The sequence below is a fragment of the Mustela lutreola genome, chromosome 7, assembly GCF_030435805.1.
Source record: "Mustela lutreola isolate mMusLut2 chromosome 7, mMusLut2.pri, whole genome shotgun sequence".
Classification (NCBI taxonomy): Eukaryota; Metazoa; Chordata; class Mammalia; order Carnivora; family Mustelidae; genus Mustela; species Mustela lutreola.
The window spans coordinates 139262869-139284817 of record NC_081296.1 but is presented as its reverse complement, the minus strand read 5'-3'; the positions used below and the strand labels follow the sequence as shown (position 1 = coordinate 139284817).

Here is a 21949-nt window from a genome sequence, read left to right as displayed (position 1 = left end):
GTTCATTCTTTAACCCTTTCTCTTGCATTTTTATCATAGGCAGCAGCAGAAGCCAGATGGCACTATCAGTATTCTGCTGGGAAATCCCCTCAGCCAGATTATTGAATTCATTTAGGTCTATTTTCCATTTTTCACTTTACTGCCAAGTGTCAGTGTTGCCTTCAGCTTCCAGTAAGTTTTTATTGCTTTCCTGTAGGCCCTCAATAATAACCTCCATGGGGTCCTTTAGGCTTTCACTAAGTCTCCTAGAAGCCCTTCCAGCTTCCACCTGCCACCTAGTCCTAAAGGCAACTGTGATTCCTGCGTATATGAGCATGTCCAGAGACTGCTTGAGTTTTCTCAAAGCATGGTATCTGACTTTCAAGAATGAACGTCCCAAGAAAGGATGGCAGAAACACATGGCATTTTTTTATGACCTAGCTTTGGAAGTCACATAGCATCGCTTCAACTGTACTCTCTTGTTTGAGGTAAACACAAAAAGGTGCAAGGAAAGTGGACTCTTAACCTCCTGATAAGGGAATTGCAAGATTCCCAGAAGAGCATCTGAGATGGGAGTTACTGTTGCAGTGATCTTTGCAATCTGTCCACAGAATTGTTTGTTCTGTAGGAACACTGCTGCAAAGAAAGCTAAAGATTAAAAAGCCTTGCCAGCAGCCACAGAAAAAAGACAACCTTCAAAGGAACAACACTAAATCTAACAACGGACTTAAACACAGCAATAATGGAAATGGGAAACCACTGGAATGATACCTTCAAAGCGTTGACAGAAAATATGTGACAACCTAGAAGCCTATACTAGAAGAAGAGATGCTTAAGTATGAAAGCATTTATATTTCATAAAGGTTATTGAAAAAAGTTAATGAAATCAGAATTAAGTCATTTTCAGAAAAATATAAATTGAGATAATATAGCATATCTGCAATAAAGGAAAAACTAGAGTATTCTTCAAGCACAAGGAAAATGATTCCAGGGGAGAGCACATAGATGAAGGAAGAAATGGAATATAATGAAGAGGCTAAATATGTAGATAAGTCTAAACAAATATATATATATATTTTTTAAATAATTTTTAAAATAAACATATAATGTATTATTAGCCCCAGGAGTACAGGTCTGTGAATCGCCAGATTTACACACTTCACAGCACTCACCATAGCACATACCCTCCCCAATGTCCATAACCCCACCACCCCCTCCCTACCCTCCTCCTCCTGCTAAACCTCAGTTTGTTTTGTGAGATTAAGAGTCTTTTATGGTTAAACAAATATATTTTTAAGATTTTATTATTTATTTGAGAGAGAGAGAGGGATTGGGCAGGGAGAGGGAGAAGCAGGGAGCCCAATATGGGGCTCGATCCCAGGACCCCAGGATCATGACCTGAGCCAAAGGTACTCTTCACCAACTGAGCCACCTAGGTGCCCCAATAAATATTTGCAAATAATATACTATGTAGTTTAAAATACACATAGAATTAAATTGCATATGTAGGAAGGAAATAAGTGGAGTAGAATTGTTCTAAGATCATTCATTGCATTTTTCACAAGGTGGTAAAAATATTTTTATCTAATGTTAATAAATCAAGAGTTATTACCATAAGGTAATACAGGAGTTAAATGGAATAATTTTTAGAGTTTTTTTTAAAGAATTTATTTATTTATTTGGCAGACAGCGATCACAAGAAGGCAGAGAAGCAGGCAGAGATAAAGAGAAAGAGAAGCAGGCCTCCTGCTCAGCAGGAGCAGCCTGATGCGGGGCTCGATTCCAGGACCCTGGGATCACGACCCAAGCCAAAAGCAGAGGCCTTAACCTACTGAGCCACCCAGGTACCCCTGGAATAATTTTTATATGAAGTTTTTATTTATTATTTAATTAGAGAAAGAGAGCACAGATGTGAGTGGGGGGAGGGGTAGAGGGAAAGGGAGAGAGATTCTCAACCAGACTCCACGCTGAGCACAGAGCTTGATGTGGGGCTTGACCCCACACCCTCGAGATCATGAACTGACCTAAAATCAAGAGTCATCATTTAACAAACTGAGCCACCTAGGCACCCTGAATAATATTTATTTTTATTTATTTTTTAAAAATATTTTTATTTATTTATTTGACAAAGAGAGAGATCACAAGTGGCCAGAGAGGCAGGCAGAGAGAGAGAGGGGGAAGCAGGCTCCCTGATGAGCAGAGAGCCCAATGCGGGGCTCAATCCCAGGACCCTGGGATCATGACCTGAGCCGAAGGCGGAGGCTTTAACCCACCAAGCCACCCAGGCGCCCCTAATCTTTAATTTTCTGAGATCAGTGTGTTCTCAGATTTTGATCAGAACTTGCTCACGTATATCAGAAGCTAAAAACTACTTAATTTGATCTGAAGTCTTACTTGGTTTCTGTAATCATTTGCCAGTGTATGTAGATGAGGTCAGATGAGTCATTCACTTAGAACAGAACTTGGTTCCACACAGTTAGATACATTGGCCCATTGAAACTTAGATCATGCCCGCCTGAATGAGGACCTGAACTTGACAGGCTCCATGACTCAGCATTCTCTAGCGGTTGATAGTCTGGAACATTTGTAATTTGGGGGTAAATACCCAGTAGTGTGATTACTGGACTTACCAGTCTTACCCAGACTTGCCAGGGAGTTCACAATTCATTTGCCATGTGTTCACTCAGTTATTTTTTATGTGGGAAGAAACTCCTGTCAGCTGAGCTTGATAACCTTGTGGCCAACTCACAAATTAAAGTTAGCATTTCTCGTTATGTTAAAATGTTTTAATAGTTAATACCTTTATTTTATAATCCTAAGATGAAGAGTCCTGTATGCTACCAACTGAGCCAACCAAGAGCTCCATACTTTTTTTCTGGGAATGGCTGGGAATGGCTACTTCCCAGCCCCCATTTTGCCTCTACCCTCAGCTTAACTCAGACCCAAAGTATCAACACTCATTAGTGAACCTATTCCCATCACTGTAGAACATTTTTCTATGACATGTGTTCTTGACTCTTCTTTCTTCTTGCCTTCCAGGTGAAGGGCCCAGGCATTGGGCTTCTGGGCTTTTCTTTAGGGGCTGATATTTGTCTTTCTATGGCCTCATATTTGAAAAACATCTCAGCCACAGTTTCCATCAACGGATCTGGGTTCAGTGGAAACAAACCCATACAGTACAAGCAGACGTGCATCCCACCATTGAACCATGATTTTAGAAGACTCAAGGTAGCCTTCTCAGGCCTCCTGGACATTGTGGATATACGAAATGATGTTATAGGAAGGCATGAGAACCCCAGCATGATTCCAATAGAGAAAGCCCAGGGGCCCATCCTCTTCATCGTTGGTCAGGATGACCATAACTGGAGGAGTGAGTTATATGCCCAAATAGCCTCTGAACGGTTACAGGCCCATGGAAAGGAAAAACCCCAGATCCTCTCTTATCCTGGGACTGGGCATAATATTGAACCTCCTTACTTCCCCCTATGCCCCGCTTCTGTGCACAAATTACTGAACAAACCTATAATGTGGGATGGGGAGCCCAGGGCTCATGCTAGGGCTCAGGAAGATTCATGGAAACAAATTCTAACCTTTTTCTGCAAACATCTTGGAGGTACCCAGAATATAGCTTCCCCTAAATTGTAATGTGTTGGTCTGTTACTGACATGAGAAATTCAAGGTCAGACTCTGGTTTTCAGTAATCATATGTGTATCAGTTGTCCTCTGGATGATGTTAAAAATTCATGTCGTGGGTATTAATGATGTACTTTAGGTAAAATTTTTAATACATTATGTTTTCATTAATTTTACCAATGTAACACACGCTTATTACAGAAGATTCAGTGAGGTATACAACAGAAAGAGTAAAAAGCATCCCATCTGTTAAAATTTGTATTTTCTTTTAGATTTTACTTAACATTTTAAGCCATGGATGAAATTTAAAGTTGAACAAATGCTAGGTTACTTTTCTTTCTTTTTTTTTTTTTTTAAAGAATGACTGTGGGATGGCGCCTGCGTGGCGCAGTGGGTTAAGCCTCTGCCTTCGGGTGAGGTCATGATCTCAGGGTCCTGGAATGGAGTCCCACATTAGGCTCTCTGCTTAGTGGGGAGCCTGCTTCTCCCTCTCTCTCTGCCTACTTGTGATCTCTCTCTGTCAAATAAATAAATAAAAATCTTAAAAAAAAAAAAAAAAAAAGAATCACTGTGGGAGAATTGCCATCCAGTGTTTGTTACTAGTTCGAATACTGGTAGCAGGGTAAAATTTTCATCGGCCAAACCTTACAGAAAAGTGTTGGTATAAGGAAGCCAGGCTGACCTTTTCCTCATGGAGATCAGAGAAGAATGCCTTGAGAGGAGGAGTTAGGGTAAAGAAGGGGAGCATCTCTAGAATAGTTAAGTCTAAACTCTGTTTCAATGATGAATGACCATGACTTATATTCCTTCTTCCTGGGTTTAAGAATAGACTTTGGAAAACCATAGTGTGACATTCTTAGTGGCCTCATTGCTCCTTTTCTTTGAGGGCCACAAAGCATTGCATAAGTGTATCTAAAGAGATAAAAGTTGACGGTTCTAAAATTGACAAAGACATCAAGCCACATGCAATTCAAGAAGCATGTCTTAGCTTGCGCTGCTATAACAAAATACCATAGACTGCTGGCTGAAACAACAGACATTTCTTTTTTTCTGGAGGCTGGGAAGTCCAAGATCAAGATTCCAGCAGATTCAGTTCCTGGTAATGGACTTTCCCTGGCTTACAGATGGCTGCCTTCTCCCCATGTCCTCCTGTGACAAAGAAAGAGAGCACTGGCTTCTCTACCTCTTTTTATAAGGGCACTAATTCCATCATGGTGGGGGGCTCACTCTCATGCTTTCGTGTAAACCTAATAACATCCCAAAGGCTCCACCTTCAAATGCCACCACATTGTGGGTTGGGATTTAAAAATACAAATTTTGAGGGGCGCCTGGGTGGCTCAGTGGGTTAAGCCTCTGCCTTCGGCTCAGGTCATGATCCCAGGGGCCTGGGATCGAGTCCCGCATAGGGCTCTCTGCTCAGCAGGGAGCCTGCTTCTCCTCATCTCTCTCTCTGTCTGTCTCTCTGCCTATTTGTGATATCTCTCTCTGTCAAATAAATAAATACAATCTTTAAAAAAAATATGAATTTTGAGGTGACACATTCAGTTCATAACAACAATAAACTTAAAGCAAGTATAAAGAATAGCATAACTATCACAGAAAAATTATCTGTAGCAGTTTATAACACAGCCATGAACCCTTTGGCATTTATTCCACCAAGAGGTGGAAGACCCGATACTCTTCTCTCAAATCTGGATGAGCTTCCATTTCAGTCAGATGTGTTGAGCTTAACTAGTAGTATGTCACTTCAGAGGCTAGATCATAAAATGCTATGAAGATCCCACCTTTTCAGGGTGCCTGGGTGGCTCAGTGCGTTAAAGCCTCTGCCTTCGGCTCAGGTCATGATCCCAGAGTCCTGGGATCGAGCCCCTCATCAGGCTCTCTGCTTAGCAGGGAGCCTGCTTCCCCCTCACCCCCGGCTGCCTCTCTGCCTACTTGTGATCTCTCAAATAAATAAATAAATAAATAAATAAATAAATAAGATCCCACCTTTTCTACTGGGAACATTTGCTTTTGGAGCCCTGAGGCACCTTAGGAAGTCTGACTACTTTGAGGCCGTGATAATGTGAGGAAGCCAAAAAATATATGGAGAGGCCAACTGTAGACCAGCCTTCGAGTTATTTCCACCCAGGCACCAGACATGTGAGTGAAAACCCCCAGATTTTTCTAGGTCCTAGCCATTTATAATCTTCCCCAGCAAAGGCTTCAGATACCTGAAGCTGAGAAGAATTGTACCTTTCAAGCCATGTCCAAATTGTATATCTGTGAGCAAATGATTGTTATTTTAAAACATTGTGTGGCAGTGTTTCGGGGTTATGTTTCAGTTAGCTATTGTTGTGAACAAACTACCTCAAAAACATGGTGGCTTAAAACAGTAACTAGTTGGGGTGCCTGGGTGTCTCAGTTGGTTGAGCACCCAACTCTTGATTTCAGTTCAAGTCCTGATCTCGGGGCCATGAGACCAAGCAATTGTCTGACTCCACACCAAGCATGGAACCTACTTAACATTCTGTCTCCCTCTCTCTCTGCCTCTCCCCACTCTCACTAAAAAAAGGTGGGTGGGCAGACAGTTACATAGTAACTCTTTATTTTTCTCACTCACATAGCAGGGAGGTTGGTAGTGACTATCATCTGAGGATTCAGACAGTCCTGTGATTTAGGAGGTTCTCCCAATTTCTCTCCACATGGGTTTTTTCCACTGGCTACTTGGGCTTGGACCCAAGAGTGAGCATCCCAAGAAAGCAAGGCAAAATTGCATGGCATTCTTTTGAACTAGTCTCGTAAGCTACATAGTATTGCTCTTGCCATAATCTATTGGTCAAGGCAGTCCCAGAGCCTCACTCAAGTTCAAGGAGAGCATAGAGTCCACCTCTTTTAAAAGGAGAGTGGCAAGGTTCTAGGACAATATAGGATGGGGAACATTGTAATCATTTTTTGAAAATCTGCCTTCTGGCCGCAGTGGTTCACGTTCCTCCCACAGACAGAATACACCCATTCCTCTTTCAAGGCTCCTCAAAACTCTCATTCCGTGACAGTGTTCTGCGCAGGCTCAAGGTCTAAGATTGTGTCATCTGTGTCACATCCAGGTACAGACGAGGCTCCTCACATATAGTTCTTGGGTATAGCTCCCCAAGTATCATTCTCAAAGTGAAAACCTGTGAACTAAAGAAACAACCACACACACACACACACACACACACACAGAATACAACGGTGGGAGAGGTGTAAGATAACTCTTAACATTCTTGTTCAAAAATGGGGGAAGTGGGAGGCACATGGACAAGTCACTGCCCCCTAGCGATTTTGAAATCTGAGAACATTTTGCCAATTCTTTGATGCTCATTAACCGTCTGTAAGTTGTTCTCTGTAGCTCTTGGTTCTGCCTTCTGAGTTAAAACCTTTATTTTCCATAAAATGAATGAGTAACTCCAAAGCCACTTCAGTCCGCTTCCTAGATGATAAAGATTAGGAGTCCAAAGTTCTGTTCTCTGCACTCTTTGTATTTAGTTCAAATTTGTAGTGCTACCAGAACAATTCTCTTAAGAACTATGTGGGTTTTCTAAAAACCTTAGTGAGGTTCACTTTATTACATAAAACACACCTCAAACAGTCTATTTGAGGGGCACCTGGGTGGCTGTCATTAAGCGTCTGCCTTCGGGGAAGCTTGCTTTCCTTCTCTGATTCCCCCTGCTGGTGTTCCTGCTCTTGCTGTCTCTCTTTGTCAAATAAATAAATAAAATCTTTTAAAAAAAATATTCTTTGAATCTATTATTTAATAGGATCTTCTGGGGACACCTTAAAATCTTCCGAGGGGCCTTTGCTCGGTTGGAAATGTTCTATGAAGTACAACCTTGAATCTTTCTGAGGTCTTCACAAAGGATCCTCCCCCCGCCCCGTAGACCCACCCTGGATTTGACTTTGGTCTGAGGTCCTGTCTTAATTAATTTTTTTTAAGATTTTATTTATTTATTTGACAGAGGGAGATCACAAGTAGGCAGAGAGTCAGGCAGAGAGAGAGAGAGGAGGAAGCAGGCTTCCTGCTGAGCAGAGAGCACACGCAGGGCTTGATCCCAGAACCCTGAGATCATGACCCGAGCCAAAGGCAGAGGCTTTAACCCACTGAGCCACCCAGGCGCCCGGTCCTGTCGTAATTAAAGACTAATTTACCCTACGGGGAGGCTGGGAAAGAGAAATAGTATTATTGTCAGACTTGGCAAGTCCTGGTTCCTTCACATATAAGAGTTCATTCTTTAACCCTTTCTCTTGCATTTTTATCATAGGCAGCAGCAGAAGCCAGATGGCACTATCAGTATTCTGCTGGGAAATCCCCTCAGCCAGATTATTGAATTCATTTAGGTCTATTTTCCATTTTTCACTTTACTGCCAAGTGTCAGTGTTGCCTTCAGCTTCCAGTAAGTTTTTATTGCTTTCCTGTAGGCCCTCAATAATAACCTCCATGGGGTCCTTTAGGCTTTCACTAAGTCTCCTAGAAGCCCTTCCAGCTTCCACCTGCCACCTAGTCCTAAAGGCAACTGTGATTCCTGCGTATATGAGCATGTCCAGAGACTGCTTGAGTTTTCTCAAAGCATGGTATCTGACTTTCAAGAATGAACGTCCCAAGAAAGGATGGCAGAAACACATGGCATTTTTTTATGACCTAGCTTTGGAAGTCACATAGCATCGCTTCAACTGTACTCTCTTGTTTGAGGTAAACACAAAAAGGTGCAAGGAAAGTGGACTCTTAACCTCCTGATAAGGGAATTGCAAGATTCCCAGAAGAGCATCTGAGATGGGAGTTACTGTTGCAGTGATCTTTGCAATCTGTCCACAGAATTGTTTGTTCTGTAGGAACACTGCTGCAAAGAAAGCTAAAGATTAAAAAGCCTTGCCAGCAGCCACAGAAAAAAGACAACCTTCAAAGGAACAACACTAAATCTAACAACGGACTTAAACACAGCAATAATGGAAATGGGAAACCACTGGAATGATACCTTCAAAGCGTTGACAGAAAATATGTGACAACCTAGAAGCCTATACTAGAAGAAGAGATGCTTAAGTATGAAAGCATTTATATTTCATAAAGGTTATTGAAAAAAGTTAATGAAATCAGAATTAAGTCATTTTCAGAAAAATATAAATTGAGATAATATAGCATATCTGCAATAAAGGAAAAACTAGAGTATTCTTCAAGCACAAGGAAAATGATTCCAGGGGAGAGCACATAGATGAAGGAAGAAATGGAATATAATGAAGAGGCTAAATATGTAGATAAGTCTAAACAAATATATATATATTTTTTTTAAATAATTTTTAAAATAAACATATAATGTATTATTAGCCCCAGGAGTACAGGTCTGTGAATCGCCAGATTTACACACTTCACAGCACTCACCATAGCACATACCCTCCCCAATGTCCATAACCCCACCACCCCCTCCCTACCCTCCTCCTCCTGCTAAACCTCAGTTTGTTTTGTGAGATTAAGAGTCTTTTATGGTTAAACAAATATATTTTTAAGATTTTATTATTTATTTGAGAGAGAGAGAGGGATTGGGCAGGGAGAGGGAGAAGCAGGGAGCCCAATATGGGGCTCGATCCCAGGACCCCAGGATCATGACCTGAGCCAAAGGTACTCTTCACCAACTGAGCCACCTAGGTGCCCCAATAAATATTTGCAAATAATATACTATGTAGTTTAAAATACACATAGAATTAAATTGCATATGTAGGAAGGAAATAAGTGGAGTAGAATTGTTCTAAGATCATTCATTGCATTTTTCACAAGGTGGTAAAAATATTTTTATCTAATGTTAATAAATCAAGAGTTATTACCATAAGGTAATACAGGAGTTAAATGGAATAATTTTTAGAGTTTTTTTTAAAGAATTTATTTATTTATTTGGCAGACAGCGATCACAAGAAGGCAGAGAAGCAGGCAGAGATAAAGAGAAAGAGAAGCAGGCCTCCTGCTCAGCAGGAGCAGCCTGATGCGGGGCTCGATTCCAGGACCCTGGGATCACGACCCAAGCCAAAAGCAGAGGCCTTAACCTACTGAGCCACCCAGGTACCCCTGGAATAATTTTTATATGAAGTTTTTATTTATTATTTAATTAGAGAAAGAGAGCACAGATGTGAGTGGGGGGAGGGGTAGAGGGAAAGGGAGAGAGATTCTCAACCAGACTCCACGCTGAGCACAGAGCTTGATGTGGGGCTTGACCCCACACCCTCGAGATCATGAACTGACCTAAAATCAAGAGTCATCATTTAACAAACTGAGCCACCTAGGCACCCTGAATAATATTTATTTTTATTTATTTTTTAAAAATATTTTTATTTATTTATTTGACAAAGAGAGAGATCACAAGTGGCCAGAGAGGCAGGCAGAGAGAGAGAGGGGGAAGCAGGCTCCCTGATGAGCAGAAAGCCCAATGCGGGGCTCAATCCCAGGACCCTGGGATCATGACCTGAGCTGAAGGCGGAGGCTTAACCTACTAAGCCACCCAGGCACCCCAAATAATTTTTGAAAAGCTAAAATAACATAAAAAAATACAGAATAAGCAGAGTAGAAAATATATAATACTTTAAACTCAAACAGATAGATCAGTAATTACATTAAACATAAAAGGACTATACATTCCAGTAAAGAACAAAATGTATCAGGCTGATTTTCCTAGTATGTTCAATTTTCTGCTCTAAAAAATGGGTTTAAATCATATATAGTACTGATTTCCTGTCAGAGAGTAAGAATGGACACTTTAACCTCAAGTGAAAGTAGGTATATGTACAGGGTATAAGGTAAATGTATAAACTAACAGAATTATGACAGTTAAACCTTGTTTTAAGAATTTGTCATCAATGAATAATGAAATAAAATCTCACTGAAAATTAAAATCTGTTTAACCAATATGTTTAAACTCTGTATCTCCTATGTATATTCAACATAGATTTATATTAGGTATTAATTATATAGCATTTACTTTGTCAAGGTGAAATAAATCTGCTGAATACCTTCTTGAAAAAAAACTCCAAAAGAAACAGAAAAGCTTTTATTTTCTGTTGTTGCCTTCAGTCATTCAATTTTACTCAAAAAATATGTACTGAATCGCTGCTACGTGGCAGGCAATGTTCTAAGTTCCTGGCAAAGATGAACAAAGATAGCAAAGTCTTTGATATCAAGAGCATTTATTCTAGTTGGGAAGCAAGAAAATAAAATGATAAATTCTGTAAAGAATTAAAAAAAATAAGATTAGAGCATGACGAGAGAGGTGATATTTTAAATAGACTGGTGAAGGAAGACATATTTGAATAGGTAGTCTTTGAGCAGATACATGACTGAGGATGAGGGAGTGAGTCAAACTTCAGGCAGAGGGCATTTAAATGGCAAGGCTTCTGAATAGTTCTTTCCCCAAAGAAAATATACAAATTGCTGATAAGCACATGAGAAGATGCTCAATATCATCAGAAAAATCCAAATTAAAGCCACAATGAGATACCACTTCTCACCACTAGAATTGCTATAATGAAAAAGAGGGATAAATGGATGGCCCAGTAGGTCGAGCATGTAACTCCTGATCTTGGGGTTGTAAGATGGAGCCCCATGTCAGGCGTGAAGCCTACTTAAAAAAAAAAAGAGAGAGAGAGATAAAATCAAGTGTTGGTGAGGATGTGGAGAAAGTGGGTACAGGGTTTCTCTTTGGGGGGATAAGATTGTTCTTGAATTAGTAGTGGTGGTAGTTGCACATCCTTGTGAAGATGCTAAAACCACCGAATTGTACACTTTAAATAGGTGAGTTGTATGGTATATAAATAAAATCATACTACATAAAGATGTTTTTCTTTTAAGTAGAATACACTCGTGAGATTTGCCTTTAGCTAAATAAAAACTTAACTTCGATCAAGTAAAAAAAAAATGTTTTATGTAAGATTCAAAAATTGGTAAAAGTAAAAAATATGCTGTTTAAAGATACAAACAGGGACGCCTGGGTGGCTCGGTTGGTTAAGAGACTGCCTTTGGCTCAGGTCATGATCCCAGCATCTTAGGATCGAGTGCCACATTGGGCTCCTTGCTTGGCAGGGAAGCCTGCTTCTCCCTCTGCCTGCCATTCTGCCTGCTGCACTCACTCTTTCGCTCTCTCGCTCTCTCTCACAAATAAATAAATAAAATCTTAAAAAAAAAAATAAAGATAGAAACATGGGGCGCCTGGGTAGCTGAGTCAGTTACGTGTCCAATTCTTTTTTTTCTTTTTTTTAATATTTTATTTATTTATTTGACAGAGAGGCACAGCGAGAGAGGGAACACAAACCAGGAACTGTATGAGGTTTGGCACTGGTTAAAGTAAATAGTCCATAGTCACTGTATATTACAAGTCAATATGGGTGTTTCTACTAGTTCCTAGTAATTCTTGCTGGTGGGTCCAAGTTTTTACATGCTATTCTTCATTATTTGAGCATAAGACATTCTTCTAAGACCGAGCAAATGCCATTCAGTTTATCCAAAGATATTATCACCTCCTAGACAAGTTCAAGGTCCTATGGTAGAGATTCTAGATGTTCTAATTAGAGACCACAGTCAAGATGCAAAGGACCACCAGTGGAAACAATGCTATGTAGTCTAAATCTAAGTAGTCCATTGGGTAGGCCAGAATTAGTTTGTGTTGCTGGAAGAAACACTGATAGGACATTAGGCAAGAAAGACAATCCCAGTTAGCAGGACCTGAGACTGACTGATAGGAACAATATTACAATAAAAAACTGTGATTTGATGAGAAGAAAGTCTATCTGGGGAGAAGATTTAGAGTTTAAAGTTTAGGGGAAAAGATGAGGGCATGAGAGCATGGTCTTCTGGCTGTTTTTCCTGGGTTTTCAAGAAATCAGAACAGGCAGGGAGCATTCAGCAAGTCTCTCCCCAGATCAGAGTCTCTTGTTTTCTCAGGATGTTAAAAGGCAAATTTATGTAGTCCTCCATAGATCACCTCAAACTTACCCAGTAATAAAGGTAAAAGAAGGCAGCTTCCAAGGGCCAATGAATAGACACACTATAGAGAAGAGACACAATGATTCAGCAGAAATCCAGCTCTCACTATAATATACAAAAGACTTCTGGAAAAATCTATGTTGGCTACTAGGATCATAGGATAAAGGCAAAGGACATTCAGACTGACCAGGCCAAATTGGGGGAGAGGAGGTCTCACAGTGAGCACTTACCTCTGAATACGATGTTCCAAGAGTTACACGCTGTTTCTGTGTTTGATGAGATTATGAAGATTCCCATGATCCTTGGAGAACAACGGTGGTCTTGGAGAATTACAACAGAAGCAATCAGGAATGATTAAAGAAGCCGTCTGAATCAGCCTGGGGCAGGCTGCCCCAGTTGCCCAAATGATCTGCTTTTCACTAAAATGCAAAGAAGCTGGCATTCCTATTTTCTCAAAGATTGACATCCTGCTCTTCAAAAGTTAGAAGCAGAGCTACTACAGGGCATGGATGGTGTTAGTGGTGAATAGCCAGAGAACTGGGCAAATAGAAAACGTATTTCTGTGGGGTCCCTGGAGGGCTCAGTAGGTAGAGCATGCAACTCTTGGGGCTGTAAGTTCGAGCCTGATTTTGGGTGTAGAGATTACTTTAAAATCCTTTAAGGGCTCCTGGCTGGCTTAGTCAGTTCATCTTCTGCCTTTGGCTCAGGTCATGATCCCAGTTCCTGGGATAGAGTCCCACTTCAGGCTCCCTGCCCAAGGGGAGCCTGCTTCTCCCTCTCCCACTCCCCCTGCTCGGACTCTTACATGCTCTTTCACTCTCAAATAAATAAAAATCTTTAAAAAATAAAATCCTTTAAAGAATGTATTTCTGTGAGCCAGTATTTTGTTCTGTCCATAGAACTGTTTCTTTGTTAAACTATATGGTCATTGCTTACTAGTAATTTAATAAAATTACAACAGTAAGTGATGTAGCACCTGGAAAAGTTAATCTCTCAAATTCCCTATAACAGCCACCACTAGGGCAACACTCTTGGCAAACACTCACCATAAATAACTTTTTTGTGTAATGATTTTTTTAAATAAACATATAATATATTTTTATTCCCAGGTCTGTGAATCGCCAGGTTCACACTTCACAGCTCTCACCATAGCACATACCCTCCCCAATGTCCATAACCCCAACCCCTTCGTCCAACCTCCCTCCCCCCAGCAACCCTCAGCTTGTTTTGTGAGATTAAGATCACTTATGGTTTGTCTCCCCCCCGTCCCATCTTGTTTCATTTATTCTTCTCCTACTCCCTTAACCCCCCATGTTGCATCTCCACTTGCTCATATCAGGGAGATCATATGATAGTTGTCTTTCTCCGATTGACTTATTTCGCTAAGCACGATACCCTCTAGTTCCATCCACGTCATTGCAAATGGCAAGATTTCATTTCTTTTGATGGCTTCATAGTATTCCATTGTTTATATATACCACATCTTCTTTATCCATTCATCTATTGATGGACATCTAGGTTCTTTCCATAGTTTGGCTATTGTAGACATCGCTGCTATAAACATTCGGGTGCACGTGCCCCTTCGGATCACTACGTTTGTATCTTTAGGGTAAATACCCAGTAGTGCAATTTCTGTCATAGGGTAGTTCTATTTTCAACATTTTGAGGAACCTCCATGCTGTTTTCCAGAGTGGTTGCACCAGCTTGCATTCCTACCAACAGTGTAGGAAGGTTCCCCTTTCTCTGCAACCTCGCCAGCATCTGTCATTTCTTGACTTGTTAATTTTAGCCATTCTGACTGGTGTGAGGTGATATCTCATTGTGGTTTTGATTTGTTTTTCCCTGATGCTGAGTGATATGGAGCACTTTTTCATGTGTCTTTTGGCCATCTGGATGTCTTCTTTGCGGAAAGTTCTGTTCATGGGCGCCTGGGTGGCTCAGTTGGTTGGACCACTGCCTTTAGCTCAGGTCATGATCCTGGAGTCCCGGGATCGAGTCCCACATCGGGCTCCCAGCTCCATGGGGAGTCTGCTTCTCCCTTTGACCTCCTCGCTCATGTTCTCTCTCACTGTCTCTCTCTCAAATAAATAAATAAATAATCTTAAAAAAAAAAAAAAGAAAGAAATGTCTGTTCATGTCTTCTGCCCATTTCTTGATAGGATTATTTGTTCTTTGGGTGTTGAGTTTGCTAAGTTCTTTATAGATTTTGGACACTAGCCCTTTATCTGATATGTCGTTTGCAAATATCTTCTCCCATTCTGTCAGTTGTCTTTTGGTTTTGTTAACTGTTTCCTTTGCTGTGCAAAAGCTTCTGATCTTGATAAAATCCCAATAGTTCATTCTTGCCCTTGCTTCCCTTGCCTTTGGCAATGTTCCTAGGAAGATGTTGGTGTGGCTGAGGTTGAAGAGGTTGCTGCCTGTGTTCTCCTCAAGGATTTTGATGGATTCCTTTCTCACATTGAGGTCCTTCATCCATTTTGAGTCTATTTTCGTGTGTGGTGTAAGGAAATGGTCCAATTTCATTTTTCTGCATGTGGCCATCCAATTTTCCCAACACCATTTATTGAAGAGGCTGTCTTTTTTCCATTGGACATTCTTTCCTGCTTTGTTGAAGATTAGTTGACCATAGAGTTGAGGGTCTATTTCTGGGCTCTCTATTCTGTTCCATTGATCTATGTGTCTGTTTTTGTGCTGTCTTGATGATGATGATGACAGCTTTGTAATAGAGCTTGAAGTCCGGAATTGTGATGCCACCAACTTTGGCTTTCTTTTTCAATATTCCTTTGGCTATTCGAGGTCTTTTCTGGTTCCATATAAATTTTAGGATTATTTGTTCCATTTCTTTGAAAAAAATGGATGGTATTTTGATAGGAATTGCATTAAAGGTGTAGATTGTTTTAGGTAGCATAGCCATTTTCACAATATTTATTTTTCCAATCCAGGAGCATGGAACATTTTTCCATTTCTTTGTGTCTTCCTCAATTTCTTATAGATTCTTGGCCTCTTTGGTTAGGTTTATTCCTAGGTATCTTATAGTTTTGGGTGCAATTGTAAATGGGATTGACTCCTTAATTTCTCTTTCTTCTGTCTTGTTGTTGGTATAGAGAAATGCAACTGATTTCTGTGCATTGATTTTATATCCTGACACTTTACTGAATTCCTGTATAAGTTCTAGCAGTTTTGGAGTGGAGTCTTTTGGGTTTTCCACATATGTATCATGTCATCTTCGAAGAGTGATAGTTTGACTTCTTCTTTGCCGATTTGGATGTCTTTAATTTCCTTTTGTTGTCTGATTGCTGAGGCTAGGACTTCTAGTACTATGTTGAATAGCAGTGGTGATAATGGACATCCCTGCCGTGTTCCTGACCTTAGCAAAAAAGCTTTCAGTTTTTCTCCATTGAGAATGATATTTGCGGTGGGTTTTTCATAGATGGCTTTGATAATATTGAGGTATGTGCCCTCTATCCCTACACTTTGAAGAGTTTTGATCAGGAAGGGATGCCGTACTTTGTCAAATGCTTTTTCAGCATCTATTGAGAGTATCATATGGTTCTTGTTCTTTTTTTTATTAATGTGTTGTATCACATTGATTGATTTGCGGATGTTGAACCAAACTTGCAGCCCTGGAATAAATCCCACTTGGTCGTGGTGAATAATTCTTTTAATGTACTGTTGAATCCTATTGGCTAGTATTTTGGTGAGAATTTTTGCATCTGTGTTCATCAAGGATATTGGTCTGTAGTTCTCTTTATTGATGGGATCCTTGTCTGGTTTTGGGATCAAGGTAATGCTGGCCTCATAAAATGAGTTTGATAGTTTTCCTTCCATTTCTATTTTTTGGAACAGTTTCAGGAGAATAGGAATTAGTTCTTCTTTAAATGTTTGGTAGAATTCCTCCCCAAGCAGTCTGGCCCTGGGCTTTTGTTTGCATAAATAACTTTTGTAATTCAAAGTTCTGGGAACTGAGCCATGAGCAGGCTGACCAGGCTAAGAATAAAGCTGTTTTTGTATCCAGACAGCAAGTAGCTACTTTGAAAACTATGCTTGCCATTTAATCTCTCTGAATACAGAGAACTCTTCCTTAAAGACTAAGGACGAGACCCCTCAAAGGGAGAGAGACATGTGGCCCCCATGTCCTTTCTCTCTAGACCTGTTACGGTATCAGATTCCTCTGGAGAAATCATATGCCTGAGTCCAGATGCTTTGGACAAGGGAAATATTCAAGTATTTCAGGGGATTTAGATACAGGATTAGAGATAATGCAAATTCTTGGAAACCTCAATTAAATGGGAAAGACTAAATGTTCAAGGATATGGAGGAAGAAGGGTTTGAGGTTGGCAGATTTTACTAATTCCACAAGTGGGACAGAAGATCAAAGGTATCCTTTTTGATGGTTTTATCACTCCCTAATACTGTTTTTTTTTTTTTAAGATTTTATTTATTTACTTGAGAGAGAGACAGTGAGAGAGAGCATGAACGAGGAGAAGGTCAGAGAGAGAAGCAGACTCCCCATGGAGCTGGGAGCCTGATGCAGGACTCGATCCCGGGACTCCAGGATCATGACCTGAGCCGAAGGCAGTCGTCCAACCAACTGAGCCACCCAGGCGTCCCACCCTAATACTGTTTTACTTTATTTGTTTTGTTTTGTTTAATAAACCTTTTATTTTGAAATAATTTTAGACCCACAGCAATGTTGTAAAACTTGCACAGGGTTCCCTATGCCATTCCTTCCCCCCACCTTTTTTTAAAGAGTTTATTTATTTATTTGACAGAGAGATCACAAGTAGGCAGAGAGGCAGGCAGACAGAGGGGGAAGCAGGTTCCCTGCCAAGAAGAGAGCCTGATGTGGGGCTCAATCCCAAGAGCCTGGGATCATGACCTGAGCGGAAGGCAGAGGATTTAACCCACTGAGCCACCCAGGTGCCCCAGAGAGAGAAGCAGGCTCCCCGCTGAGCAGAGCCAGATGCGGAGCTCCATCCCAGGACTTGGGGATCAGGACCTGAGCCTAAGGCAGATGCTTAACTGACTGAGCCACCCAGGCACCCCACTCCTTCCCTTTTCTTAATGCTAGCACCTTACATAACTATACCACAAACATCAAAGTCAGAAAGTGAACACTGATAGAATACTACGCAACCATGAGAGTATAATTGCAATTAAGTTATTGCTGTCTTGAAGAAAGGACTTTACTCAAATGGGATGTATACTGGCTGCTAAAAAATGGAAATGTGGAGCTCTCTTGTCCCACCAAAACTGTCAACAGGAAACAGTACCAGGCTAGATCATGAGTGAAATCATAGCTGATATTGGAGTAACTGGGAATCCATCCCCACTTTCTTTCTTTCTTTTTTTTAATATTTTATTTATTTATTTGACAGAGAGAGATCACAAGTAGACAGAGAGGCAGGCAGAGAGAGAGAGAGAGAGAGAAGCAGGCTCCCCGCTGAGCAGAAAGCCTGATGTGGGACTTGATCCCAGGACCTTGAGATCATAACCTGAGTGGAAGGCAGAGGCTTAACCCACTGAGCCACCCAGGTGCCCCCATCCCCACTTTCAACCTTTTCCCCTCAACTCTCAGTTGGGTTACTGGAAAAGTAGATGGATCTCAGATGTCAATTGAGGATTACAGGAAACTAATGCAATGGATCTGTAACTGTTTTCCTATGGGAAGATCTTTCTAAATCATCCCTGTCTGGGGGGTGCCTGGGTGGCTCAGTTGGTTAAGCATCTGCCTTTGGTTCAGGTCATGATCCCAGGATTCTGGAATTGAGCAAGCCCCCAAGTGGGCTCCCCACTCAGCAGGGGGTCTGCTTCTCCCTCTCCCTCTGTCTGCAGCTCTGCCTACTTGTGCCATTAAATAAATCAAATCTTTAAAAAAAAAATCGGGACGCCTGGGTGGCTCAGTTGGTTAAGCAGCTGCCTTCGGCTCAGGTCATGATCCCAGCGTCCTGGGATCGAGTCCCACATCGGGCTCCTTGCTCCGCAGGGAGCCTGCTTCTCCCTCTGACTCTGCCTGCCACTCTGCCTGTGCTCGCTCTTGCTCTCTCTCTGTCTGACAAATAAATAAATAAAATCTTAAAAAAAAAAAAAATCATCCCTGGGGCGCTGGGGTGGCTCAGTAGTTGGATGTCTGCCTTCGGCTCAGGTCGTGATCCTGGGGACCTGGGGATGCTTCTCTGTCTCCCACTCCCCTGCTTGTGTTCCCTGCCTCGCTGTATCTCTCTGTCAAATAAATAAATAAAATCTTAAAAAAAAAAAAAGAAAACAATGCCCTATCAAGGTCAGTAAAAGGATAACAATCAAGGATGATTTTTTTTTTTAAGATTTTATTTATTTATTTGACAGAGGGCGGGGGCGGGGGGGAGAGAGAGAGAGATGGTGAGAGAAAGAGCACAAGCAAGGGGAAGGGCAAGCAGAGGGAGAGGAAGAACCAGGAACCGTGCTGAGCAAGGAGCCTGATGGGATGTAGGCTGATCCCACGATGCCACTGGGATCATGTCCTGAACTGAAGGCAGATGCTTAGCCTACTGATCTACCCAGATGCCTCTGGGGTGTTGTCTTTTTTTTTTTTTTTAAGATTTTATTTATTTATTTGACAGAGAGAGATCACAGTAGGAGAGAGGAAGGGAAGAGATCACAGAGAGAGAGGAAGGGAAGCAGGCTCCCTGCTGAGCAGAGAGCCCGATGCAGGACTCGATCCCAGGACCCTGAGATCATGACCTGAGCCGAAGGCAGCGGCTTAACCCACTGAGCCACCCAGGCGCCCTGGGGTGTTGTCTTTTAATCCCAGTGTGTTTGTTTGTTTGTTTTTACATTTTAGACATCAACAACAGTTTGAGGTCACTTGGAGGCCAGTGATTTACCTTTACAGTTTTGCCTCCAAAGTATTTCAACTCTCTAATATTTGACATAATCTGTTAAGGTGATATTTAAACAGGTGTCCTAAGCCTAACTGGGATAGTGACATTACTCATATTGATGGCATGCTGATAGGTGATAATGAAGTAAAATTTCTGAAGTTTAGCCTTTCCCTACTGAGTTAATAACAAAAAGTCAGTGGGCTATTATACATGGAAGAGGTCAGGCGCCAGCCCAGACGGAAACCTTTCTGGGAGTGTAATTATGTAGGGGGTAACCTGAGAAATTCTACCCTACATCAGGCAAAGACTATCCATAAAGTTCCTACCCCGAAAATAAGGGCACAAAAATTAATTTTTATGTTTAATATTGGAGATAGTAAGACACATTTCCGGTATTAAGCTACAGTACTTCAACAAGTCATAGGCAAATATTAGAATTTGTAGGAAAACACCCCCCTTTCTTACAGCAGCCAACTCTTTTTCAGATTATGAGTAACCCACCCTGTCAGCTGACCTGTAAAGTACTTATTTCTTCCATGGAGTTCCTAAGTGCAGAATTCCCTAGAAGAAGGCATTTCTGAATGGCCTAATCCAGGCCTCCTCCCCACCAGCCAGCTTTTTTTTTTTTTTTTAAAGATTTTATTCATCCATCTGACAGAGACATAAAGAGCACGCTCAAGCAGGGGAGAGAGAAGAGCAGGCTTCCCCACAGCAGGGAGCCCACCGTGGGGGTTGATCCCAGGACCCCCAGGCCTCCTTCTTTGCTGCTTTTCCTTCATGTACTTGGGAGCCATTTCTGTGCCTCTTCACAGCAACCTAAGTAACAGGGAAGGGAGAGGTAGAAATCACCTTTTTCTTGGCCTTTCTGAAACCTAAGTGCAGATTTCACTTTTGAAGTTTCTTTCTTTTGGGGGCACCTGGCTGACTCAGTCCTTAGGCATCTGCCTTCAGCTCAGGTCATGATCCCAGGGTCCTGGGATCGAACCCCACATTGGGATCCCTGCTCAGCAGGAAGCCTGCTTCTCCCTCTCCCACTCCCCCTGCTTGTGTTCCCTCTCTTGCTGTCTGTCAAATACATAAAATCTTTAAAAAAAATTTATTTTCCTTCCCTCTCTCTCTCTCTCTGGGTGGGCAGCAGAGGGAGAGGGAGGATCTCAAGCAGGCCCCACACCCAGCATGGAGCCTGATGTGGGGATTGATCTCATAACCCTAATATTATGACCTGACCTGAAATCAAGAGCCGGACACTTAACCTACTAAGCCACCCAGGCGCCCCTGAGTGCCGATGTCAGTTGTGCCGGTGGCCGCAGCAGGCCAGGTAAATTCTTTGTAAGCTGAGTGTTCCTGGATTGAGCACAGTCAGCAACATGTTTTTGTTTTTGTTTTTTTTAATTTATTTGACAGAGAGAGATCACAACTAGGCAGAGAGGCAGGCAGAGAGAGGGGGAAAGCAAGCTCCCCACCAAGCAGGGAGCCCGACGCAGAGCTCAGTCCCAGGACCCTGGGACCATGACCTGAGCTGAAGGTAGAGGCTTAACCCACTGAGCCACCCAGGCACCCCAGCCAGCAACACTTTATTTTTTATTTATTAAAAGAGATTTTATTTATTTATTTATTTACTTGAGAGAGAAAGAACACCAAGAGGGAGAGGGAAAAGCAAACACCCTGCTGAGCAGAGAGACCAACCTGGGGCTTGATCCCAGCACCACCAGGATCATGACAGGAGACGAAGGCAGATGTTTAACCAACTGAGCCACCCAGGGGCCACAGCCTGTAATACTTTAAACAACAGGTATTTAAAATACTCCACAGAAGCTACTTTAGGGGTAGAGAGCTGGAAACTCACTGCACTCTGAGATCTGGGATCTAGTCTGGCTTCTTTTTGTTCAGTTTATAACTATGTGTTGAGCTTCCAATCCCTGGGCATCTTCTGTGCGCTCCAACCAGTAGGCTGAGCTGAATGGTTGGGTTTAGCTAATGAAAGGCACTGGCAAAAATGTGAAGGGGGAGGGGCACCTGGGTGGCTCAGTGGGTTAAAGCTTCTGTTTCAGCCCGGATCATGATCCCAGGGTCCTGGGATCAAGCCCCAAATCAGGTGCAGCTCTCTGCTCAGCAAGGAGCCTGCTTCCCTGGCTTCAGAGCCTGCTTCTCCATCTCTTGTCTCTCTTTCTGCCTACTTGTGATCTCTGTCTGTCAAATAAATAAATAAAATCTTAATTAAAAAACAAACAAACGTGAAGGGCGAGAGAAGAGTGAGGTCAAGGTATTCATTCTCTCCCTACTCCTCCTAATTCACCTTGGATTGCCTTCCTCCCACCACCTTGGCTACCCCATCCTGCCAGGCAACCCTCTGCCCTTGAGCCTTCTGGGCCCAAGGTTCTGTACCCAACCTTGTTTGTGTTTTAACCTTGCCAATGACTCTGGAAATAGTCCTCTTATGAAACTCTCCACAAATTATGCAGTTGGGAAGTGCCACTTGTTTCCTGCCAGAACTCTGACACAA

The 21949-nt window shown here is 41.9% G+C and overlaps 1 protein-coding gene and 1 non-coding gene across 2 annotated transcripts; one reads left to right on the top strand and one right to left on the bottom strand.

The window, feature by feature from the left end:
* Positions 1 to 2911: 2911 nt before the first annotated feature.
* Positions 2912 to 2966, bottom strand: LOC131837775 (small nucleolar RNA SNORD56). Its single transcript, XR_009356358.1, has one exon. It is a non-coding gene; the product is annotated as a small nucleolar RNA SNORD56 (small nucleolar RNA).
* Positions 2967 to 2994: 28 nt separating this feature from the next.
* LOC131837262 (peroxisomal succinyl-coenzyme A thioesterase-like) lies at positions 2995 to 3695 on the top strand (the record flags this gene model as incomplete). Its single annotated transcript, XM_059183438.1, has 1 exon — positions 2995 to 3695. A coding segment is annotated over one exon (630 nt), but the record flags the coding sequence as incomplete, so codon positions are not given.
* Positions 3696 to 21949: the final 18254 nt, after the last annotated feature.